The sequence below is a fragment of the Micropterus dolomieu genome, linkage group LG05 (assembly GCF_021292245.1).
Source record: "Micropterus dolomieu isolate WLL.071019.BEF.003 ecotype Adirondacks linkage group LG05, ASM2129224v1, whole genome shotgun sequence".
NCBI lineage: Eukaryota > Metazoa > Chordata > Actinopteri > Centrarchiformes > Centrarchidae > Micropterus > Micropterus dolomieu.
In genome coordinates, this window is record NC_060154.1 from 23772667 (window position 1) to 23799582 (window position 26916).

At 41.4% G+C, this 26916-nt stretch overlaps 1 protein-coding gene across 3 annotated transcripts in view; it reads left to right on the forward strand.

Moving 5' to 3' along the window:
- Positions 1 to 26916, forward strand: part of ralgps2 (Ral GEF with PH domain and SH3 binding motif 2) — a 45204-nt gene that overhangs the window by 5482 nt on the left and 12806 nt on the right. Inside the window, exons 2-6 of one of the 3 annotated variants that reach the window (XM_046048588.1) lie at positions 13059 to 13120; positions 19627 to 19735; positions 22600 to 22733; positions 23023 to 23130; positions 23803 to 23853. In XM_046048588.1, the coding sequence (XP_045904544.1) occupies positions 22671 to 22733; positions 23023 to 23130; positions 23803 to 23853 (222 nt within the window). In that variant the 5' untranslated portion in view covers positions 13059 to 13120; positions 19627 to 19735; positions 22600 to 22670. The remainder of the gene's footprint in view (positions 1 to 13058; positions 13121 to 19626; positions 19736 to 22599; positions 22734 to 23022; positions 23131 to 23802; positions 23854 to 26916) is intronic. The other 2 variants (XM_046048587.1, XM_046048589.1) reach the window with 2 other exon arrangements.

Consider the following 26916-nt stretch of genomic DNA (forward strand, 5'->3'; position numbering starts at 1 on the left):
TCAGAACTGCCTTAATTCTTCGTGGCATAGTTTCAACAAGGTGTTGGAAACATTCTTCAGAGACTTTGGTCCATATTAACGTGATAGCATCACGTAGTTGCTGCAGATTTGTCTGTTGCACATCCATGATGTGAATATCCCGTTCCACAACAACCCGAAGGCCAGTCTCAATTGGACTGAGATCTGGTGGCTGTGGAGGCCATTGGAGGACAGTGAGCTCATTGTCATGTTCAAGAAACCAGATTGAGATTTCAGCTTTGGGACATTATTGCATTATCGTGCTGGAAGTAGCCATAAGAAGATGGGTACACGGTAGTCATAAAGTGATGGAGATGCCCAGCAACAACAGTCAGGTAGGCTGTCACGTTTTAAACGATGCTCAATTGATACTAAGGGGCCCAAAGTGTGCCAAGAAAATATCCCCCACACTGTTACATCACCACCGCCATTCTGACCTGTTCATACAAGGCAGGATGGATCCATGCTTTCATGTTGTAAACATGAAAGCATGAATCCATGATCCATTCTCACCATACCATCTGAATGTTGCAGCTGAAATTCAGACTCATCAGACCTGACAATGTTTTTTGTGTGACTTGTAGCCTCAATTTCCTGTTCTTAGCTGACAGGAGTGACACCCAGTGTGGTCTCTTGCTCACCGGATATTTTCTTCTTTCTTTTTCGGACCTTTCTCTGTAAACCCTAGAGATGGTTGTGAGTGAAAAACCCAGTAAATCACCAGTTTCTGAAATATTCAGACCAGCCCGCCTAGCACTAACAACCATGTCACTTTAATCCTCTTTCTTCCCCATTCTGATGCTCTGTTTGAACTTCAGCAAGTTGTCTTGACCAGTCTACATGCCTAACCGCATTGAGTTGCTGCCATGTGATTGGCTGATTAGCTATTTGTGTTAACAAGCAATTGAACAGGTGTACCTAATAAAGTGGCCGGTGAGTGTATATTCCAAAACAGGCGTGCGCACACAGGCATGTCGCTTCTCGCTGGTTGCCTTAAAAGTTAAATTTATTAGAAACTTTGTCCCGCAAGTTGTTTTTGTGTTGACCACCGCTGCTCTGTCTTTGTCTGTGTTTAACACACACACGCATGCTGTCATATGAAGACGGAGCGCTAGCAAGAGCTCGTCACCTCAGCAAACTCTCAGAAGTGCAACCACATCGGCAAGACGCCAGCTAGTTGAAGATTTCATGGCTCTGTAGACGGAGTCAGATAATCTGTTATAAAAATAAAAAAGTTATGTCAGGCTTTGTAAACAAGGAGGAGCGCTGCCCATGTGAGAGAATCCTCGGTCAGACCCACTTATACCGTGTGTTCACCAGCATATGGAGACTGTCAAGTAGTTTATATAATATTATATATTTCTTGATGAATTTTTGACCTACGAGGTTGGTATTAAGTCTCTCGTTGATTCTGGCGGGAGAGCTCTAGGATCAGTTATCAATAAACTGAAAGTATGTAAGGATCTTGGATATTCTACATATACTCGACTTTATGATGCATGTGTTTCTCCTATACTGAACTATGCTGCAGGGGTGTGGGGCTTGAAAGAATCAAAAACGGTAGATACCATACAGAATAGAGCCATACGATGTTTTCTGGGAGTTCATAAATTTGCTCTGATCCTAGCAATTCAGGGAGATATGGGCTGGGTACCAGGAGCTGTACAGAGAAAATGTGAAATCATACGACTGTGGAACCGTCTAATCAGAATGGCAGAGGACAGAGTAAATAAGAGAGTATTTAGGTGGATCAAAGCTCACAGGTCCCCATGGGTAAAGGAGATCTATTCTATTTTTGAGGAGGTGGATATGTTATATGTTTAAGGAGGTGGATATGTTGTATATCTACAGGAATAATTTAAGTTGTAATGTTAACTCGCTTAAATACAAGTTGTCATTGAAATTTGAAGATGAAAATGTTTTGTTAAAGCCAAAATTAAGGACATATATGCATATCAAACAGAACTTTAGTCCAGAATTATATGTTACATCTCGTTTATCTAGAAGCCAGAGATCCTTGGTAGCACAGCTGAGATGTTGGATTTTGCCTCTGGCCATTGAGGTTGGTCGATTCAAAAATATTCCAGAGGAAAACAGATTGTGTGTGCTATGTGACCTTGGTGAAGTGGAAAGTGAATCTCATTTTCTTTTGTATTGTACACATTATGATGATCTAAGAGAATCTTTGTTTCTGGAAGTTACACGACAAATCTCTGAAATATTTTGGTAGGCTGATGATCAAAAATTAGTATGCTTGTTTAACTATGATGTATTTAAGTTGGCAAACTTTGTATCAAAGGCTTGGAAAAGAAGGCAAGCTAGTTTGTTTAACTAGATTTAACTTTTTCCTGTGTAGGATTATGGGCTTAGATGGGTGGTTATTTGAGTAAATACATCTGTGTATGAATATATACATGCATGTATCTGAATATATATGTACTATTACTAGTATTATTCCGTTTCTAATTCTTGTCTCTATTTGGTTAGCAATGTATATGATGTACTCTGGACCTGGCTATCTTGTATATTAATTTTTTATTTATTTATTTATGTATATTAATGTTGGTGTCCTGTAAGCCCATGCGGGCTGGGCGTAATTATACGCATGACACAATAATATAGCTTGCTTCATTCATTCATATAATACATGTATTGATACAATGCATTCATTGTGATTTCCCCCTTTTAAATAGTTTTATAGTATTTTAATACCTTACTGTTGCAATAGGCCTACATTTATTGTGAATTGTCTCCATAAATAATTGCAATATTTTATTTCTGTATGCATATTTGCACGATACATCCAATTAATTGATATTGATTCAATTTGTAATATTATTGAATTGTTGAAATTTTATTTATCCACCACATGATTACACACTCTGCCTGTCTGATGACAATTAAATTGTAAAACACAGAAAAAAATAAAATAAAACAGGAAACAGGAAAAAATAATCTGGCAAAAGTTATAACAGATACCATAGGGCCCTATTCATCGATTATTTTTGTAGTCGAATAATCTTTTATTTATTCGATTAGTCAACTAGTCATGATTATTTTTGTCACCCCTTAACCCTAATTAAACTATTGTTGCCATTAAGTGAATGAGGTTTACTATTCAGAATTAACCCTAGTATCAACGCCAGGGGGAAAACAGGGAACAAGACAAGACAGCGTAGGCTACTTCTATAAGTCACTGATTTAGTATTCCACATGTTTACTAACACAATTAAAAGAGCGTTCTTTTAGCCAGCAACATCCATGAGACCTCAAAACCAAGAATGCAAAGAACTATGGAGAGGGTGCTCCAAGATAACAGCCAGGCTTTATCACTCAAAACAATAAGTTTTCAATCTGATTTATTGCCAAGTAGGTAGTAGTAACTTTTTTTTTTTTTTTCAGATGTTTCTTGATTTACTTTAAAATGTTAAACCATTACTCAGATTGTAATGACAGAGTAACAGCGGTACAAACACTGAAACTGTCTTACAGTTGTGGCCTTTTCTCTGTCGTTGCTGCACTGTTGTTGCTGTTGTAGTGGTCTGTGTAACTGGAACCGGGGCGCCTAGTGGGCGTGGCCGGCCTGCTGGCACCGCTAACCTCGCAGGCGCTTGTGGAGCTTCTCAACCCCGAAAACGTTTGAACACATTTTGGATTCACCATCAACTTTCGTAAAACTGCCAATATCCAAGTTCTACACAGTTGATTTCTCGCCTCAAAACCTCTCAAAAATGTATTTAGTGATGAAATGGTATACAAAACTTTATCAAATCTCTATTACTTTCCGCTTCTCGCATGAATGTTTCTTCTTCGTGAGTAGTCTTACAGTCGAGCAGTCATGGCAGACAGTGGAGGCGGTACTGCCGCTAGAATTCCATGTAGTGTGTTGCAGTTAGAAATAAACAACCAGAAATGTTCTTAATAAGAAGATTGTTATCTCTCCCTTAAACAATCTCTTTGTAACGACGCATCAACAATGAAATTTCATGTTGACAAATTTTCATAAGCGACATCGTCGATTACGTCGACTTATTGTTGCAGCCCCAGTAGCATAACTGTAGTAAGCTCCACCAGTAGGTAGGAACTGTAGCGGACCAAATGTCAAAGAGGAATGGAGAAACAGGCAAAAATTAGTGCCCCGCGCCTTTTACGACACCATGTATTCGGAACACGCCCGCTTCACGACACTAGTAATTTCGGGGGGGCCACCATCCCCTCCTGAAAAAAATCCTCAGGGAAATTCTGCTGGTGTAAGCCTTTGTTCCTGAAATCTACTGCACTGTCCCTCTGACTGCAGTACACAGATCCTATCAAAGTGGAAAGATGGTTGTGTATTGAGCAGTTTGTGGTTTGGCTATTTATTATACTGGCTCAAGACAAAGTGCTAATGTTTCAACTAACTGGTTTTACCTGAATTCCTGATTGCCCTTTGCCTGGATAGTTGTCTTGAATGCCCGTGTGTGTGTGTGTGTGTGTGTGTGTGTGTGTGTGTGTGTGTGTGTGTGTGTGTGTGAGATAGGTAGGGAGAGAGATCGAGAGAGATCTATTTTTTGTTTTTTTTATAAACTATGTATTTTAAGGTCAACACCAGGTGTGTCAGGTTGTAGGTGTTTGGAGTCATGATGAGGTCAGGGATCAAAGGTGAGTTCAGGGACAGGGCTGCGGTAAAAGGACTCGGCCTTTAAGGCATGCAGAATGTCAGCTATGGGTCTCGTTCCACCTGACACTTTCAGCCTGGTCCTTTGCCTCCTGTGTCAGGTGGCATTTTTACTCTGCATATTCTGAATATTCTCACCAGATAAAAGTTGGAGTGCAGAGCAAGATGGCAATAGTCTACTTAAAGGAATATGGCAAGATAGGAGCTTTTTAAGAGATGTTATGATGTTATTTGCAAATTAGCCTGCTTCTCAGTTACACAGCATTGAAATCATTACCCTTGATTTACATTTTTAGGGTGGTGAAATGTTTAAGTAGGCTTTAGATCAGGAAGGAAAGCCCTGGCTTTCCCTCATGAATATAAACAAGGTGGACAAGACCTCTTTGTTTTGTGCAGGGCTGCTGTATGTTACTGCGTTGGTTTGAACTTGGTGTACCAAATAAGTAACTAGCAACCGTGCATATTTCCAGCATCATCCATCACACCATGACTCACAAACTCTGTCCTCCATTTTGGACAAACAGATCTCCAGCCAAATGAGTCGCATTCAACAGCATTTAAAATTTGCGTGAGCCATAAGTTGTGTAAGTGTTGCTCCCACTGCACGGGACGTACGTGTGTGTTTGTGTGTGCACGCAGGTGTTTTGAGTGAAATGGATGTCGGGACCATTGGTTTGTTCTACAGATACAAAATGAGGACCAGGCCATAATGTCTCTGTTGTAAATAAACAGGGAGATGCCGCTCCCTTCCACTTCCCCCCGCGTATTGTCCTGATCCACCCGTCTGTATCAGTGCTGGAGACAAGGCTTTGCGGTCTCACAACACAGCCTCATCTATCTCTCTAAGCCCCGAGTGGTTTGACTTGGGAGTTGAACTGAGAGCTGAGCCGTGGTTATGTCATGGAAACTTATGCACTTGGTCCTGAACCCTGCCGAAGACAATAGATCAGATGCAGACACACATGATTCTACCTCTCTTTAAGTCGTTTATGTCGCTCTTCCTTTCTTTTGCTCTCTTGTTCTTCCAACATTTTCTTTTGCACTCTTTCCTTACCATCAGACAGGCCTGTGTCAGGTACTCTGTGAGCTTTTGGCTTTTGTATAAATGTGATGCCTCATCCTCCACACCTGTTCTGCTCTTATCTCTCCCTTTAACCATCCATCACCTCCTCGATGAATGAATAGTGATGTGAGATGTGTTTCTTTGTGGCATCTCAAAGAATCCGTGTGTGTGTGTGTGTGTGTGTGTGTGTGTGTGTGTGTGTGTGTGTGTGTGTGTGTAAGACAACCTGTTTCCTGTCGCCTTTTATCGGCTTTCCCACAGGTCGGGTCTTGACGTGCAGACAGAGACTTGCACTCACATGCCTACAGTTACACACTTTTCATCACCAACTGTCAAACTCGGTGTTCATTCATTTCATTCACACCGTTTAGGACTTCAGCATAAGGCTTTACACAAGATGCATTTCTAACATTGGAAAGTATGTTCACATCCAAACGCTGCACAGATCTTTACTTTTTCTGCATATTTGGCAAAGGAAGTGAAAAATGAGTATTTCCATTTTAACCATTACTTTTGAAGAAGTATAAGAAGGAATACTTTTATTAATTTATTTCCTTTCTCCTACCACACATAAGGTTGAGGTTTTTTTAGTCTTATTTAAGTTATTCAATGTATTTAAAGTTGTAAAGGATATTTGCAGTATTTATGAATATTTTGAATGTCTTTTTTTCTTTTTTTTGTATGTGCAGTTTCTATAAAAACAAGGGGGACGGAGACTCACTTACTGGAATTACTAAATTGATTAAGCTCAGAGACAAGTGACAAGTACGTAGAAAGACTTTATGAACAGGCCCAGATATGTAAAGGGATAACCTGGGTGTTTATTTGGTTTCCTTTTGTCTCATAGTTACAATCTGATTAAAGCAGGGAGTGTTGGAACGATTTGGGAAGAGAAGAGGGAGGGCGACATTGCCGCTGGAAACAATGTCTTTACTATTTTTAGTCAATAGATGAATGTTTAGTGGCACATGCATCCTGTCCGTACTTGTCCTCTGAGAGGAGAACTGAGGCTCCAACCAGTAAGGTCTGTGTAACTCGGGCACATACTGCAATTTGTGTGTCTGTGTGCGCGCACAGACTGAGCACTAGCCCCTGGCCATGCCGCTCTGCTGGAGAGGAGGGTCAGAAAAGGGGGCGTGAGGGGGCTCATTCAGGGAGAGACGGGATGCGGGGGAGGGGAGCGGCGCAGGCGTTGAAGAGATACAGCTGTTTTCTCCAGTCTCAGCTGTTGCTCCTCTTCCATTAGACGCAGGCTCGGTTTCCCCCTCTCAAACGCACACACCCTAACTGGGAGTAGCACACAGTGTTCACATTGTTCTGCCTTGTGAGAAAGATGAAAGAATCAATCTTTCATAGCGGCTATCAGATGGGAATAGCAAGTACTTGCCGTGTTAGTAAGAGAGGCAGCCATGACCAGATTAGGCAAAATCTGTCTCTCTGTTTTCATCACATTTGGTCTCTCTTTCATGAAGTTAGATAGGTCCAGTTTTGTTTTTCTTAAAGGATTTGACAATAGCTCTGCTTTTTATACTCCTGTATGTCTCTTGTGTTTTCCCTTGACCTCTGCATGTGTGGGTGACATGTTTTATTCCCCCGCGTGACCTCCGACCTAGTGAACTCTGAGAACAAACAACTGAGTGTGTATGTGAGTGTGTCTATGGGTGTGGGTTCATGTCCCTCTTTGGGCAGCTTTCGGTGACCGTTTTACTTTGCCTTCTTGCTCCTATGCTGAACGCAAGTGTTGAACGTTGACACACTTATTCTTCCTCTTGTCCCTTTCCTACTCAATCCTTCCTCTACTGTTCCCTCTCGGCAACGCTCCTTTTGTGTTTTAACTTGTAATTGGCCGTTTTATCGGGCCCTGGAGACAGGGCAATGCTGTGTTAGCGCTGCATGCATGACTTCCCGTGTGTGTGTGTGTGTGTGTGTGTGTGTGTGTGTTAATCTGAAAATGGGGCCTGTGTCTTGCTCAGTTAAGCAGGTTCAAAGTGACTGGATCAAAAGTAATCTTACAACTAAATGCTCAAAAGTTCAACTCAACAATCTCAGCAACACAGCAATTTATTCTCCGCCTCCCCCGCTCTTTGCCTTACTGTAAACTTGGCTGTGCCGACCAAATATTCACACACAGGATATAAGACTAACAATAGCTTGCATACAACGTGTTTGCTTTTAAAGACACTACAGAGTCTGCGCTTCGATATTGGCTGGTGCACTGTTCTTTTGGGTCAAGTATCTGAGCAGAGTAGGCCAGGCTAAAAGAGGACAGAAAAACTTGTTGGAGGACGATGAGCTCATTGTTATAGAGACGGTAGATTTTACTGTTGTATCTGGGGAACAGATGTCTTGATGGATTGTACTACTTCTACCTCATAAAACTACCTCTAAAAATACTGTAGACCATGTTTGGCTGCAACTTTGACCTTGGCAGGACCTATGAGCAAGCTATCCCCCTGCAAGATGTTACAACATGTGTGCAAGTGGGATCAAATAGAAAGAGTGTTTGTTGAGAAAAATTAAGACCCTATGTTGTTTTGGCTTATAGGAGCAGACTTATACAGCCGGACGGGGGCTTGTTGATTATTCAGAATTAATTATTTTATCATTATTTTAGAATGAAGGTATTGTTGTACCAGGACTGTTGCCATTTGTGTATGTGTACTGTGTGTTTCTTCTCGCATAATTTATGATTTGTCATGTTGCCGCATGCCATGTCTTGCACAAAAGACCCTAGGGCCCATCTGTAGCCCAGGCCTGGGAAATGCTGCATAGAGCCTATATCTTTGTGGTACCATCAGTATGCAGAAAGAATCGTATTTTGAGTGGCAGACAGACGGAGATGATGATGATGAAGGAAAGATGCGGTGACGGTGTTCTTCTAGAGACAAAGGATACACAAAGTTTGTCTTGTAAACTGATATGCACAAGACATTATAAGGTTTTCCTTTTTAAACTGTGAGACTCACAAATGTGCCACGAGATCTTGTGATGTTAAAACGTGATGTCATTTCTCATCTAGGTGAAATGCTCTCTCATGATGTCAATGTGACAGTGTGAGGGTAAAATTAGCGTAGAAGATGTCCTCGCCACTTTTAAATCGTTTTTATGGCAGCATTTTGAGTACCTGATTATGTTCATGATGCAAATTGTTGCTAGTTTGGGAGACAGATAGTAGAGGAGAGAATCACAGGGAACCTATTTGATTCAAAAACTGATTCTTATAATCCTTTAGCAGCAGCAGCAGCTGTGCAGTAGGTTTATGTTCATCCCAGCAAGTAGCTACCGTTCTAACCAACTCACTGTGTAAAACTAATTCACCAACAGTATGACAGCTTCCAACCTCTGTTAAAACCCACACTAAAGCCACTTTCAGTGACTGTGACCCATAATTGTATTTACTGAAAGACATGTAATATAAAACGTAGCTACAGGAAGTGTTTCTCTTGCATCAGCATCACTTATTTTCTGTGGCTTTTGCATTTTTGTGTTATTGTTTTTAACTAAACCTTCTAGGCTGTTTGGAAGAAAGCAACAGGCTAAACGTGCTGCCTTAGGTTAAGATAGTCAGGACACCTCTGTACTAATCTGCTGTCAGCAAAACTTCAGATGATATATTTACAGTTCTGACTCAAAGCAGTGTTTACAGGAAACAGACTTTGAGACATGGTTGCATAGTTACTCATTTGTTATCATGCTGTATGTTCTGACTTTAATGTTCGCAATCAATAACCACTGTTGGCTAGATGGCTTGGGTGGTATTTATTTTTTCCTACCTTGATACCTGCCTTCACCAGAGTAATATATATGGTATATAGTGGTATTTGTATAAACAAAAAAACAACAACAAACAAAACAAAAACTTGTTGAATTCATTGTCAAATGAGTCTAGTCTATTGTGTGTTTTATTTGCAGTTAGCCTGCTTAGACGGCCGGACTGAGCTTCACAATGGCTCTTCATGCATCTTCATGACTGAATCCTTGAAAATCTCAGCTGGTCTGTTGATGTTGTTGGTCTGGTTTGCTGTATGACACTATGAATTTCCGCCAAAAAGTACTTCTTAATCAATGAAATAATCTGTAGAAGCTTCGAGTACTAAAATCATTGTTAGCTGCAGCCCTATTAACAATATATATTCTGATGTAGTAAATTATCTGGATATTCTCTTGAAAACAGTTTAAAGAAAAATAACCAGATGGAGTGTCTGTCTTTGGCTAATCTGGTGAAATGAATAACTACGAATCAACGTCACATTGTAATAGCGCAAATATGTTCAGAAATAAAAGAATGGCTACGTCAGTAGAGGAAATAAAGCACAATCTCTACTGTATGACAAACCTGTCATCTCACGCTGTACATCATATTGTCATATTGCCTAACTACACAGTGCCTAGTGCTGGGTGTTCTTAGTGAATTTGTTATAGTCACTTGATTTGCTCATCAACTCAGCAAAAGGTGTGCTTACCTTCGCAAAGAAGGTGGCAAGTTGTAGCGGAGTGAGACGCCTGGGCAGAAAGACACGTGAAAGGAACACGTATCAAGGATTTTCCTAATGCAGATGACAGCCGATATAATTAACAAAGTCTTAGTGTTTTGAATTTGCTGGTTCTGGTACCTCAGTTCTAACTGGATAATCATGGCGTCACTCCTCTATTGCATTGTTAGACCAAGATTACGTCGATGGACCAGCATGCTAGTCAGGTTTTATGCCTGGCCCACTGTGCAGGAGTTTGGGCACACTTGGAGAATATCTCGTCTTGTCCCTAACATTGTGGTGGTTTTGTCTATTTTTGTGGCGTACAGTGTTACTTCCCTGATTTGGTGTTTGTTTGGTCTCCATGTGGAGGTTTTACTGCTGTGGATTAGACTTGTGCCAATCGTCAGAGACTCATAGAGGAAGACATAGAGATGGTATCAGTTTCCTCTAAACATTACTGCTCTGACTGACTGCTCTGTTGCACTGTATTGTTAGCCTGCCCTTTCCTTGTTAATAGTCCGTGCAGGGAATGACCACAGACATCAGTGTTGCTGCCAGCTCCTCACTTCCTCGGCTCCCCCCCCCCCCCTCCCCCCCAACTCATCTGTCACCATGTTGAGGTCGCCTGGTCTTCAGCAGTAGAGTTGAACCTGGACTGGGCTGCCTGCCTGCTCCCATTTGTGCCACAAATCAGGCTTAAGCCAACACATGCACATAAACATACACTCAAACTGTAGGCCAGTGCTCTGCCCACACGTGACAGCCTGCTGCTCTGTGGCCCCGCCACATGCCCCTACTCACAAACATGGCAACGCAGCCTCTCTTCGGGTGATTTGATGGAGAACCAGATACTGTTATCCAGACCAGAACGTAGGCCCTTATATTGGCTGTCGGTAGGAGGATTTATTGTAGTATTTATTCACATATGATTGCTGCTTGTAGCTGTGGGCTGCTAGAGGCTAGTGTGTTATCTAGGTTTGTTAGAGTTGTACATACCAAGTGTGTCTGTGTCACAGGGGGGTGTGCCAGGAGAAAAGACAGAAGTGGGGACACGCCTGAACATCCTGTCTGTAAAGCCTGAGCCCTAATTATCATCCCATAGAGCTGTAGGGATTGAGGGAGAGAGAGAGAGAGAGAGAGAGAGAGGCAAGTGTGTCTATAAAAAGCCTAATCACACCCCACGGTGCAAGCTGCTGCTAAGGCACCAATTTAGAACTAGTGGAATTTCACAAACAGGGTAGATAGATCTAACTAAACTAGATGTGTGTGTGTGTGTGATGTGTGTACTTGCGTGTCTGCATCATGTCTTCTGGATGTAAACAATAAATGGACTGCCTTTATCGAGCGCTTTTCTACATTAGCTGACAAAGGGCTTTACAAAGTTGTTGTCAGCTGATCTGAATAAGAATCAGCTAACCTGCCCTTTGCCACAATGTCCATCCTGCTCTGCTGACAGTATTTAATTGTCCGTGCAAATTGTAATTGTTTGCATTGAGAACAGAATTGATCATTATATGCTAACCCTATAGGACTATTTACTAAAGTGTGGCAGTGCAGACAAACAAGCTGTTGACAACCTCAACATGATTCTTTCGCACCTCAAACATATGATATAGCAGTTGTTTTCACCTACACAGAAAACCAACAGGGTTGTTGAAGAAAAGCAAACTTGTGTGAAGACGTCACATTCTGTCAGACCTCGTATCAATGGCTTATTTAGTTGTAAGTCATAACTGTATACTGCATTTGCATGTTTATTTCTTCAGTTGCCTCCAGAAATGTGGTACATCAAGCTCATCCATTACACTAAACTAGCTGCCTTTTGTGTACATCATACACCCATGTAACCAAAAACAACGTTCATAAAGGAAGTCAGGCAAGCCAAGTGAGAAAAAAAGGGGGAAGGTTCTACAGAAAGTCTCTTGAAAAACATAGTGATGAGCAGTCCTTCAAATGGGCCTGCACCATGGAGCTACTGGCACATTTGGCTCCCACACATTATGGCTTTGTATTTATTGGTAGTTGTTCTAATTGTAATTGCTCTTTGGGTAAATAAACTACTAACTAAAACCCACATGCAAAACTGTATGTGTGTATACTGGACAACTACATAAACCTCTTGTATCTAGAGAAGGGAAAGGAAGAAATACTTTCATATATGCTTCTTATACATTTACAAGAGTTTTCACACATAGAAATAGATTTGACATGGGTTGTAGAGTAGTCGTACCAGAATATGTTGTCTAAGATGAAAGGCACAATCTGCGCGGCTGCTGGTTAAGGTTACTTTTTGAAGTCATGCATTGATGATGAGCAAAGAGGAAAAGAGAGTTGGCCGAGTTTAGTGTATTTGATTGTCATTTTTAGATATCTTTATCAGCTTTGCATCAAAACTCATTTTCTAAATAAGAACCGTAATAGAAGTAAGATGGTGTGGACAAATGCAAGGTGCAAATATATTTTAAATTCGCAGTGTGTAAGAATTTAGCAAGCTATGTAGAGCCAAAATATTTTCTTTTTTTAATTAAGGGTTTATATTCACCGAACCTGAGTTGGTGATTGTTGGGACAGTGGAAAGGCTAATGAAGACAGTATGTGTGAATTTTATTTTGTTCCTGTCGAGTTTGAAGTGTGATTTACTGTTGTTAAGTGAACAAGGTTTACAAGGCAATTAAGCTGGTCTTAGTTCGGTGATGAGGAGAAATTTCAATTCAGAAGATGTACAGTTGCATTTTTCTGTGTGAATATTTCATTTCTTGACATTTTGTGAGTTTATTTTGATTGATTATTAGGCACAAAAAGCTAAGAGAGCTTGTGTGACATAGAGATCTCGCTATTCCCACAGATCTCCCAGCTGAAACTTTGGGGGGAGTTATGAGCTATACAATCGGACCATCTCCTCTTGAGGTAAAAAGTGTTATTACGAGACAGGACGGGAGGGGGCTAGCTGGTTAGCATACTAACTTCAGTAGACCTCTCTACAACACAACACATAGACGTCTTCGCATTCTGTTTTAATTTGTTCAATGTTTTAAACTAAAATTCTGGCTGTGTCTCACACATTGTACCCGGTTCAAAGTCAGAAAAGGTTGCTTGCACACTGTCCTGTGTCTCGTTGTTTGCTTTTTAAGACCCATTATACCATTGGGTACTTGCCCTTGGGTTTTCCCAGTAGATCATGCTTATTTCCAGTCACAGACAGGCCTAAATATTCATGAACCGATGGCTCAGTAGAGGGTAGAGCACAGTTGCTTCAGTGACAGGGTGGCGAGAGTCTGTATAGTGTCACTGGGTTCATTACCTACTGATTTTGAAAACAATGCTTTTACTGTGAAATGATATGGCACCATTAAATTATATTCTTCTATTTTTGCATCATGTGATAAGTCAGATATACGCAGTCTTCTTGTCTCAAAGGATTAGTGTATTTTGGAGGGAGAGGTGTCTTCTCACTTCCCGTGTGTGTTTTGTGCGTGCATGTGTGTATTTTCTGTGTTAATAGGGCCTTGTTCCCTAACCAACGGGGACACCAGAATGTGGTGTAAGCTGTGTTGGCAAACCATGGGATTCAGAACCTGTTCTGTGAGAAATAAAATGATGAAACACCTTGTTGTTGGAAGGACAGTTAGAAGAGCCTTGGGCAAAAACTGGTAATCAGAGCTATTTGAGTGAATGTAGCACATGGCTTTTATGTACTTGTTTGAATGTGTAGTTCATGTAGGGCAGTCTTTTTGTTTTCCCCTACGGTTATACTCATGAAAATATACTCCTTTCGGTTCTCCTACTGGTCTGAACTTCCATGGAGCTGCAACTCATCTGTCAACTTATTCTCCACAAAGATCTGAACATCAGCGGCATGTTAAGTGATGGCGTGAAGGGGCTGTTAGGCATGTTTCCTCGACAGCAACACACACACAGACACACACCGTTGTCCCTCCACAGGCATTGCCACCATCCTGTGCTTGAACAGCCGACCTGCTGAGTGAAAGCAGTGTATATCGAACTGCTATGACATGCAGCCACATGCTATGTTACTGTGTGTGTGTGTGCAGGTCATTAGAGGGTGTGTGTGATCAGTCCTGCCCCTCTTAGCTCCAGATCAATAGTGTTCTCCCCGGAAGGCTTGACTGGAGCCCAGGGAAAGCGAGAACCTCGATCCAGTCTTCAATATGCCATAGCATTACTGAAACGCCATGGCTCGCTCTGTGGTGATTAACAAGCTTCAAAAAAGATGCAACCAAATTTGGAAGTAGGGCTTTTCGTAAAACAGTGAAAAGGAAAGATAGCTGGAGTCTACCCACATTTAATTTCACAACATATTTTAAATGCTAATCCTGCTTTGTACTGTTAAATGCAAGATGGTAAAGTGGGTTAAGTCCTAACTTGTTTACAGGTGTAGCCCAAGCCGCAACCTCCAGGGCAGAAAAATGAAGCCAACGCGGAAGTGCCAAAAACTGCATTTCATCAAATGGCCACTGTCTCCAAAAGCAATTAATAACTATGTTAAAATGCCCAACTTAACAGCAGAAATAAACATGTTTACAGCCTGTAATAAAAACTAGTTTGGTCTATATAGCTCATTTTCCCTGTTCAGTTTTATTTAACTAACCTGTTTAAATTAAGTCTTAACATTATGCATAGTGCAGGATGTGGTTGCTTTGAGTGACATGAGGTGGCCGCTCGGTCGTTCAGCAGCCAGGCTTCATTCGGCTTGCCTCGGCTCCACTTCTTTGCCCATGTTTGGATTAGCTATAGTCAGGCACTGCCAAGATGGCGATGGCAGCTGCTGGGAGCCACCCACATTGAGCTTTACAACTTCTCTTCAGATACCTATGGGTGACCTCAAGGACACCACGTCCATGTTTTATATTGTCTATGTTTAAGCCTCTCCTTCATATGACACTGAGGCAATATGAAAAATAATTTGCCTGAAAATTACAGCTTTGACTTTGAAGGCCTACAGCTGATAACAGTGTGAATTCCCTGGTTGTGTGTGCACTGTGTGTACTAAAGAGAAGAAGAGGAGGGCACAGCTTAATGGGCTGTCATGTCCCTCACTGCTCAGCTCAACACACTGACCTACTTTAGCTCCCCGACTTTGGTGCATCTGCGGCATGTGTTGCATCAAGCCCCATCACTGCTTGGCAAAACAGAAAGCACGTGTCTGTACAGGGCATGCATTATACAGACGGTGATAGAGGCGAGGTACTGTTAGTTTTATCACAAAGCACAGTGGAGCAAAAAAAGAAATTTATTCTTTTCCTCTTTCAAAGGATTGTGCAGTGATGAGGCCAGGATTTGTACTCTGCTCATAGTTGCGAGGACTGTGAGTCTTTCTGTGAGCACAAGGGAGAAGGACATTTGTGGTGGTCTCACAGACAGTAGGAGCAGATTGAGAAGCAAGGCTCGCAGGGCTGCTAAGTATCAAAGGCAGTGCTGCAGGCAGGAACTGGCAGAGTTGTCAGAGTCACAGAACACTCTGTTAATGCTGAGCGTCACACAAATCTCACATGTCTGATCCTTTTTGTTCACTTTCTCACATCTCGTGGCCTTTCCCTGATCACTGGTACAGTTCCGTGAACTCATAAACACCTGCTAACCTTTTATGTTTGCGTGTGCCTGTGTGATAGCTTGCGCCTTTTGTTGCGACAGAGATGGAGTAGAGAGTAAATGTGTATGCACATACAAAAGTAAATGAGATTAAGGCTTGGAGCAGTCTGGTGCACTGTGTCTTTGAAGGTCCTTGCAGTGTGTGCACTGCTACAGTTTTTTGTTATGGCTACGATATAAGTGATGAAAATGTCATTATACATGTTGCATCAAAAAGCTGTGCCAAGGGGGAAGGAAACTGCTTTCACAGATGTTGTTCAAGAGAAGGCTAACGGGGAAGTATTAACACCCATAAAGTCATGTTATACCCCAAGCAATATTCCAGGAGGATGTTATTGATACAGTTTTGCTGTATTCCTTTGTATTGTTCGAATCCATCCAGATAATATTTAGCTATATGGTGTTTATCCTGTTGATAATGTTTTTGTGATGGTATTAATCTGCTTATTATTTTCTTGATTAATCATTTGGTTGATAAAACAGAGTAAAGCCCATCATAATAATGTCTTTGAGCTGACATCTTTAAATATGTTGGTTTGTCTGACAAAAAAAAAGTCAGAGGTTTCTGCTTTAAAATGAGTTTGAGGTGAAGAGGAATGGGACGGGAGCTGGGCAGCGTAAGGAGCCCAGAGGACGTGCAGTTTTCAGGGCGGCGTGAGACAGGAATGTAAAGGGTCACTGCAGGATTTGAAATACGTTGTCACATGCACAAATAGGCTTGCGTGTGCGTGATGACACACAAAAAACACCTTTGCATTGTGCCCTTCAGTAACGAGGCATGCCAGCACCTTTTGTGCTTGAAATGCAGCACGCACATTAATGTCAAAAAGCAGTCTAACAACACGAATAGAGGGAAGGAGAGGCAGCCCGTCTGATTCATCAGCAGTGTCATAACTCACAATTAGTTTAACAACGACACATCCTCTGCTATAAGCTCAGGCATGAATCACTGTGCTTTCTGTCGCTCTTCCTCTGTAACTCTCTGTGTCCTCCTCCTAATCCCTGTCATGTCCTCATGATTTCTTATCTCGGTGATGCCGAAACATTGTCAGCCTGTTCTACTATTCCCAGCGTTCCAAGCATTTCGAAGCACACACCTGCACCATATCACTGCTCGCATGATATTTCTTCAGCTGGGTATATAAAACCGAACCGAACCGTAAGGACCCAACCACGTGGCATTATGTCACAGAGCTGAGCACATTTCAGCTCAGCTCACTGTCAGAGGTGCATGGATGTTGCCAAGAGCAGAAAAGGGGGCGGGTAGGGGAGCTGGATAGGGAGGGCAGTGACTCAGATGGAGTTGGTGTTGTCTCTCTCTGTGTTTTTGAAGCAGCATAGCTGGAGGTGTGGGCGTAGTAAGGAGCTGTAAAGTAATGAGAAACTGGTCCAAGATGGTTGGGATCATGACTGACGGAGGGCAAACTGATTGACAGCAGGCAAGCACTAACAGGCTGTGGCCAGGGGGTGTTTACTCTGCTCAGGGTATAGACAGAGCAACACTTTGTTACGTGACAATGAGAACACAGACTATAGATGTGGGCGAGGTCCCAGGTTTGGGTATGTTATTTCTCTAGTCCCAGCACAACAATGTGTTGCAGTTACAAAGCTTTTTTGAAAGAATGTATAGACTTGCGTCAGCAAAGGTTCAAAGTTTACTCTAGTTAGTGGAAATCTTAATCCACTGTTTGTTTTGCTTGTGAGCTTTGTACCCCTATCCAGCATGATAACAGCCTGGAGGGGATGAGAAGATCTTAGCCCCTACCTGGTGGCTAAAGGCCAACTACTTTCTGCCAGCATGCAGCATTAGTCTACAGCCAGCAGGAGGTCCCACACAGGCCAAAGCGCACACAGGCTTTTATTTCTTAGAATAGGGAGACACCTACTGGCTAATGTGAGTCATGTAAGGGCATTGTGGACACACACTCACTATTGAGTGATTAAGTCAGTGTTTCTTACAAATGAATGAATACAATTTACAATACAATACAATCAGCCATACTTTTTAATTAATCTTCCATAAATAATCATCCGTTTGTAAGATTGGTAGAAAAACGAGCACACTTGCCGTGGTTCGTCATGCTCTCCTGTCGATTGACTTGTAGAATTGCACCTGAAGTTTACTATCTTCTGACAAAAAGACCAGATCATCACCAGTCATAGACCAGATTATTCGATCATAAAAAAATTTTTTTTAGTCATAGCCCTAGACTCAGTTCAGTCTTTCGTGTGCTCCCTGATTGGGTGAACTAACTGTTTTAGATTCAGGTGAGCAGTAAGGCCAAGTGATATTAGAATATTGAGTAATATAATAATATTACAGAGAATTCTTGTTCTGAAAGAGGTCATATTATGCTTTTTGCCCTTTTCTCTTTCCTTTACTGTGTTATATCAATCAATCAATCATCAACATTTATTTCTATAGCGCTTTACAACAACCGTTAGGTATCCAAAGTGCTTCACATCATAGAATATAATAAAACAGCATATCATACAATAGATGCATATTACAAAAAAAGAAAAGTTAAAAAGGAAACAAGAAAAAGGAAATTGTCACACCACTACTGCGTATTAAAAGCCATTCTAAACAGGTGGGTTTTAAGTTTAGACCTAAAAATAGTTTCATCTGCAATTGTGCGAATATCAGGGGGTAGCTTGTTCCAGAGTCTCGGAGCAGCAACTGCAAACGCCTGATCACCCCATCGCTTATACTTTGACCTTGGGACTTCTAAAACCAATTGGTTTGAAGACCGTAACGACTGGCTGTGCTCACGCAGGGTTAAAATCTCAGTTAAGTACTCCGGGGCCAGGCCGTTTAGGGCCTTAAAAACGAAATACAAAATCTTAAAATTTATTCTATACTGCACTGGGAGCCAATGTAAAGTGTAATGGTATATATCTTTTTTTGTACATGAAATAGGTTTGCAAAGTCCATCCCAAAGGGAGTTCCCATCTCCCACAGAAAACACTGCTCTGAACTGCCTGAAAACAGCTTGAATGTAGTCTAGCCTTACCTTATCTGCATCACTTGTATCACGCGTCATAATGCTTGCCTAGTGGCCCTCCGAAAGACTGGTGGAGAAACACACTGAGCTGCAGCACACACGATGACAAGTTGTCCGCCCACTGCCTTCCCCTTCATACCCAAAGGTTAGGCAGTCAGTGGACATAAAGTTGTTACTGTGATGTAGAGACAGTGCACAGTTAAAACAATACATATGAAAGATTTGTCACAAATGAATAAATTACCACTCTGATACTGTTGGTCCAGTCTAGGTTGCAAAGCTCTGCTTCTGATTGGCTAGTAGTCCTTAACTAGTTACTGCACAAGCGCAACTTAAACAAAGATCAAATAGAAGTGAGATGCTTCACTTGGTACCTAAAACTGAGCGTTCAACACACAGGGTGAAAAGAGGTGCTGCAGCAATGTGCACCAAATATGGTGTTTTTTGAAAGTTAAACCATGTAAACCTATTCTGGTACAACCACTGAATAAAATTATGAAACTGAAAATGAGCATAATATGACCTCTTTAAGGTTCCTTCTATCAAACTGTGACCTTCATTTGTTTCTGCAGTGAGCTCATGCTTGCTAACACTAATAGTTCAGAAGAAGCAGCACTAAAGTTTCCACAGAATCTCGTCAATGCAATGACTGATTTGTTTAGCACTTACATAAATAAATTTTTGGCTGTGTTAATTTCTTATGGGTGCGTGGGTTTTCCTCATGTTCAGAAGAATCATGCTGCCTCCCTCTCTGTCTCTCCCTCTTCTCTCTCTTTTGTTCCTTTCACTTTCACACAGGCAGCAGGAACCAGCCTCAGAGAAAGACAGGACTTGATAGACAAAGACCGCAATACAGAACAACAGGCTAACCTCACATCCAGCAATATGCCCATCTGACACACACCTGGTGAGTATGGCCTCATCTGTACAAGGACAGCTTGGTCTGCTGGGTGGTTATGGCAACATAGGTGTGTCTGTGTGCCTGCAGGGTTCAATTTTCAAAAATCTTCTTAGCATTTGATTATACATACATCCAGTTGGACACATCAGTTAGAGGAGCACATATGACTGTACATTACTTAGTGTGTTAGAGACAGAGGAGTGTAGATTGAGCTGAACAGCTTTGGTAGTAATGTTTAGATCACGTGTAGATGTGTTTTTAGTGTGTTTATTTTTGAATGAAAAGATCACTTGTTATGTGGGACATGTCTTACTGTATGTTGACATTTATCACAGCATCGACTTTAACTTGTAAAACCAGGGCACCTCAGACAAAAGGACCTGACACACATTAGACCTGGAAGTAAGGTAATTACAGGTGTATGGCTTTATAAACAACAGACAGACTAGCTGTTGCTTCCTGTGCAATTATGCGCTGTTGTCACAATGCAAGGGAGGTTGACATGATGTAGTGGTGTTTGCTGTGGAAGGCAGCAAATGGCTCTTAAAGCACAGGGCATTTCAGATTGAGCCAGCCAAAAAAACCTGACACACACACACACACACACACACACACACACACACACACTGCATTATCAAGTACACAAGGGATGCATTTGCTGGCCTTAAGTATTCTAAGCAGCTCCTTATTTTTCATTACTGTCTCTATGTGCTTTTGGCAAAGAGTACTCTGAGGTGTTTCCAGTCACAGGCAGAGAACGGTACTTAGGGTGATGTTTTAATGTTATGTTCCTAATACAAAATCATTCACAGTTGAAATTCAGTTCTGTCAAAGCTGTAGACACTGAGCTGCCCATCTTATATTCACGATCCGAAGAATCATTGAATGCATAAATAATCTCTTGCTGTGTTCCCATCAGTCCGCATAGCCACGTGTAGGTTCAGACTGCGGAACCATGTGACTTTTGTTAATATCTCAAAACGTCCGTGTTTCTGATACCATGACTGATACTTTGTGAGGAAAAAACTCAGGGGTGCCAAAATTGTTTACATTGATTTAAAAAGCCAGTCGAAATGCATCATGTGCAACAGGCGATTGATGCTCACGCTGAAACAACTTTATTGATGATTTGATTCACAGAGGGGGGAAAAACATGGTGACAATTGAGAATTGATTTGCTCATTTGAGTCATTTATCAAGAAAACAAACATTTGTTAAATACAGCTTTGAATGCCCTTTTGTGTTTTTGACATCTGGGAAAAGAAAGTAAGCAGCTTTTATTTTATTTTAAGGCCTGTGGTAACTTGTGTTGTGTATCTGCTTTATTTCATTGGAAGATACTGACAATGGCATTAATGGCCTACTGTTGAATTTCTGGATGAACATATTCTGCTCTGGTAGACAACATAAAAAGAAGAAAGAAATGTTTTAGGAGTATGGTCCTGTCTGTAGAGTCACTAAGTGGCAGTGGACCACACTTTAGTGCCGGGTGTAAGCTGTTTAGTGTTGTGGCTCCAACTGACAGCTGCTTTACCAAACTCCTTTCGCAGAAGATCTCTCCCTAATGCTCAGCCTAAGCTCCGTCTGTCCTGTCCGTCTGTCCCGTTTGTAGAAAATGACTGTGGCTGAAGGCTGTGAAAGTGTACGTCCATTTGAAGGTGACACAGTAGTGGGATTTCACTCATGTCCCATCCCACTCCCACAAAAATACTCCTAATCCCATCCCAATCCAGGAAGAATGACTTCCGTCCTATCCTATTCCTGTGTTGTGTTTAAAAAAGGGTTTCTCCTGGGCCACCTGTACCAGTGTCAGTGGTGTATTTGCTAACTACGTTACACGTAGTACAAACGGCATATAGAGCTTTAACACGTCTCTTAGGAACTTGTTAAATACTTTAGATGTACCCAAAAGCTCTTTTGTCATGTGTTGCCATGCTGTCTTCCTCAAATCTGACTCTGACTCCATTGTTGGTGTTTAACTTTTGGTGGCTGCACCATGCGTCGTCCATCCACAGTCCACCCAGATCATGCGCTGGTCAGCAACCAGCCAGAGCTGCAGACAACTTGCATTACGTTCAAAATAAATAAAATAGCGTGTAGTCATATTAAACCTGCATATATAAAAAATGACCTTTTGAGTCCTGTCCTGCCTGCACTGTTTTTTTGTTACCTTTCCCGTCGCAGTCATGTGATGAATAGTGAAATTAACTCCAACCCTCTGGGAATCCCATGTAGGGCTGCAACTAAGTATTATTTACATAGTCGACTAATCTGTTGATTATTTTCTCAATTAGTTGTTTGGTCTATAAAATATGAGAAAAGTGATGTTTCCCAAAGCCCAAGATGATGTACTCAGATTTCTTGTTTTGCCCAAAGATATTCACTTAAACGTCTTAGAAACCAGAAAATATTCACATTTAAGAATTTAGGAATTAGAAGAATTTGGCTTTTCTTTCTTTAAAAAAGGACTGATTAATTGATTATCAAAATAGTTGATAATTTAATAGTTGACAAGTAATGGATTAATCAACTATTCGTTACAGCTCTTAATACCACAGAACTCCCCCCCCAAAATGTTAGCCTCTAACATTGATGTGGCATTCACAGGCCTGCTGTGACAATCTCTGACCTTGTCAACACTTCAACACACCACCATCTCAAGTTCATTTGTTAGTTTACTGAGATTGAGTTCATTTTTCTAGTTGACTTAGCACCTATAATGATGAGATGAACCTGGAAAACTCCAAACATACGTCAGCCAGTAGGTGGTGCTGCTGCATCAAGCTGAGCGATCTGTCTGCTGCGTTAGCAGGTGATAATGGTCAAGATGTGGTGCAGAATGTACTCATACTGTGTCTGTGTGTTTTCAGAGGGCCGGTCGGGCTTTGATGCTGCTGACGATGATGAATGGTCTCCTGCACTAGAGCTAGATGGTGTGGGAATGATGGACCTCCATAATGGTCAATCAAGCATCATCACCACCACCGCTGCAATAGTCTCTGAGGTGAGGCCACACCCCCTCGCTAGACTTCCACCCACTCTTTTCCATCTTGTGCATGCCTCTCCTAGCACTTTACAACACTGGCAGCTTTAGCTTATGTTTATAAGGTGACAGAATGTAGTTAAGTGTTTTTTTCTGACTGAAATATTTTTCAGTGTTTCTTAGCTGTGCTACAACACCAGGTTGGTTATTAATCCTCTCAATCCTCCCTCCTCCACTTGATAACCTTGTTCTTAACCGCACAGCTATCATACCTATCTTTTTAAAATGCAACTTGGTGTTTGTCTTCTAGAAGAGCAGCAGCTCAGAATCTCTCAGTGATAAGGGTTCTTCAGACCTGAAGAAGAGTTTTGATGCTGTTGTGTTTGATGTGCTGAAGGTCACCCCTGAAGAATATGCAGTAAGTGAAGTTTTTGTGTGTCTGGTTAACCTCTATGTACGAGTTTAAAAATGTAATGTTGAGTAAGCACAAATGTGATGCGCTGACTTGAGATGGGATGGGATGGTAGAAGAGGAAATGGGGTCAGAGTTTGGATCAGTAATAATTGATGATGTTTGGCAGTGCCAAGCAGGTACTGATGGATCTCCCGTGGCTGCCTCTGCTCAAACTTTCCAACTATGAGCACACAGAAGTCACATTTCTGTTGAATTAGCCTCACATTATTGTGAGGAATAATGTTGCTCAGGATTGTCTTTAATTAATGAAATAAAATGTTCCTCAATAATCTAATCTTACTATATTGCAAACATTTTTGTCCCTTAGTCTGCCCTATTCAACCACAAGAGGGCACTCTTTATCTTCTTATCCCTTCAAGTGTCTTCAGTTCAGGTCTCTGCATGGTACATCAAGGCATTTAAAGGTGCCCTCAGTAAAAGATCACTGTCACACCCACCAGCTTGAGAGGACATGGCCTTTCTTGCAGACGCAGTGTTTTAAATGTTCTACTATTTTATTGACCTTAGATTTGACATTTGTGATTCTTAGACACAATACTGTCGCTCATACATGGCGACGTGGTATTTGGGGAAATCTGTACATCAGCAAATCTAATTGTTGTTTCATCTCCTCCAGGGCCAGATTACGCTCATGGATGCTCCCGTGTTCAAAGCCATCCAGCCAGAGGTGAGATGCCATCAAATCCGTAGCGAGGAGAGGGGTGTTGACAGCTTTATTAGGACGTCATTTTTGACATCTAGTGTGAGAAATCAAGTGGGGCTGTTGAGTTACTTTCAAACACATTGTTGTTCATTTTGAGGTTGGGGAGTGACTCATCTGAAATTGTAAGTAACAGTCTGATACATGTACCCTCACATCTCACATTATACAATGAGCACGCACACAGAACAAATGTTGATTTGTCAATAACCGATCCAGATCAGGTCCAGTGGAATTCTGACTGATTATTAGGGTGGCACAATTAATCTTATCGCGATGTCGTCATGTGCGATTACATAACCGCAAAAAGTGTGCAATTTGATAAAACAGAAAAGGTGTGTGTGATGTTGTCTTCTGTGTGTGCGCTGCAGTTTGCTCATTATCTCCGCCCACACCGGGCTCTCGCATGTACTTCTAAAAACTGATGAGCCTACGTGCAATGAGAATTTTTTTATGAGCAGTGTGTAACTTTTAAGACAACAACCTACCGTAACCCCCCCTCCTTGCCCCGCGAGTAATCGTTCAAAACATAGTCTGATGCGCCACTCTGTGACAGACAGAGAGACGTCGGCAGAAGCTGAAGCAGTAAGACAGAAGAAAACAGGTAAGATAAGGAAAGTTTGGGTTTGCTTCGCTGCCCATTTAACGTTAGCTGTGTCTGTGCATTTAGTTGTTCAACATGTTCAACTTTTCACAGAGCCAATGTGCTTGTCAGTCACTTTTCGTCAAGCGACCAATCACAGCCTGGATGGGGGCGGGACATTAAAAAAAGTTTGATGTGCTACAGCAAATCATCAAATGTTGAACAATATGATTATTGACAAGTTAGTACTTAGCATTAACAAATTAGAGACCAATGTAGAGCCTTTTGCTAGCACAAGGATTAAATAAATAAAAACAACCCGCAGAAATGAAACAGTTGTAACTGGATTTAATATTCGACTAGTGGTAAAATAGTGTACTATTATATGACATTATAATGAATGTAGTATATTATTGTTATACTAACAGTATACTATTAACTAAACATACTCTTTATTTAATACACTCATGTACAGTTCCTCCTGCAGGTTGTGGATAGAGACTCTGCATTAGACAGATGTACATTGAGTCGGTGCCGGTATATGTGCTGCTTCCAGTCCTCTCTTCTGTATAGCAACATGCTCTCCTTGTTCTGTTTTACATCTGGTTTACTAGTTATTGTTAGAAATATCGTTTTACCTTGTTCAAGTTGAGAAATACACATTTCCAAATGTCAGTATTTTGCGCAATTCCTTGATAATTAAGCAAGTAGACTCATAGGGCCGTTTGTTCCATTAAAATCAAATCGTAATATTGTCCACAATAATCACAATATGACCTTTTCTCTAAATTGTGCAGCCCTAATAATTATAAATGTATATATGTGTATTTAAGAATTTACTCTCTACTGTCTTTCCTCCCCTCTTTCTCCCTTGCAAAATCTCCATGCGGATTATATCCCTGTACCATGCTGTGCAATGAGCAGCTGTGATCAGAGCTCCCACGCTTAGCCACATATCATAGTTATGCAGAAAAGGAGTATCTATGTGTCACCCAGTCTTGCACACCTTGTCTTTTGCCTAATGTGAGATCTGGTGTAATCTTATGCTTTTTCTTTTTTGGATGGGAAGGCCCTTCCTGACAGCACTCAGGGATAACCTGTGTTTAAGGTTGGCCACTGTGGCCTTATAAAAGCAGCATACGGACCACAGCCCAGTGTGGTGTGGCACAGTCTGACTTGCATATGTGCAACACTTGTCTCAATCTCAGCTAACACACACACTCCTCTGGCATGACATCATCTGCAGACCCACATTTTGCTTCAATTTAAATAACAATGTCACAGTGTAGTGTGACCTTTTTTGAGTCTTGTATATAGTTTGTTGTGTCTGAGTAATGGAAAACACTAAAGGTGTCACTGGCCTGATTGAGAGGGAGGGCTGACAAGGAGATGACGGCTGCAGTCTGGAGGGAGAGAAGGAGCAGAGTGAACAGTATGCAGAGTGACCCAGCAGCATCCTGGCAGTGACCGAGAGCTGCCCTCACTTTTGTCTCAGAGTACTGGCTGAAAAAAACGCTGCACCGCTATGACTGAACTAAAACTCAACTAGAGTTTCCACTGCTGTCAGTCTCCTCGCCCTCCTCGTAGACACATGATGGGAAAAGCAGGTGTGTGTGTTGGTGCACGGCTGCTGTTTCACTCGGCTCGCTGGCCTGAGTAGGAAAATATTAAATAACTTGGTTTAATCCTTGAGTTGTGCAATAATGTTTTTACTGACATACAGCCAATTTTCTTTTTGTGTGCATTTTTAAGCACCCTTTAAATGCCATGTTACAACACTGAAATTTACATGCACACACACGGCAGCTAAAATAGGGCTCACTAATGAATTGGGAGAACAGTCACGGACTAACTGGGGTTACAAGGACACAAATATTTAAATTCTTGAGAGTGAAAAGAAGGAAAAGAGTGTTAGTTTCCATGATGTGATGTGTTGTAATTCTCATTTGTTAAAATAGTTGTGAAAGAGTCGACCTTCGACTGGATATGATATCGTTGACATATTTTGGCTTTTGGCACAAGAACAAACAATAGATGAATCAAATTTTCCACCAGATTGGTTCAAAGTGTTCCTGGTCTGTGGTCGTACTGATTAAAAATGTTTTTACTGCACGCGATATGGCAGCCGTTTCAGCTGTAGATAAACTAAGCCTGCCCTTGAGTCTTATTACGGCGTGGTGCAAATGTTGTCCTGTGTATGACTTAAATGTTCTGTATCAGCAGTCTGTCATGTTTGAGCTGCTCTAATGTTATTGTTTTTGCCTTTCCTCCAAGGCTGCGGTAATTTTCATAATAACTGACCACTTAAAACAGTTGAAATGATCATAAACTAGCAAGGACTTGGCCTGTTGGTGTCTGTGTTTTTAAGATTTTATTTTTCCCCCTATCCATAAACACATCATAACTGCCTTAATATAATATGTACACGTGTGTGTGTGTGTGTGTGT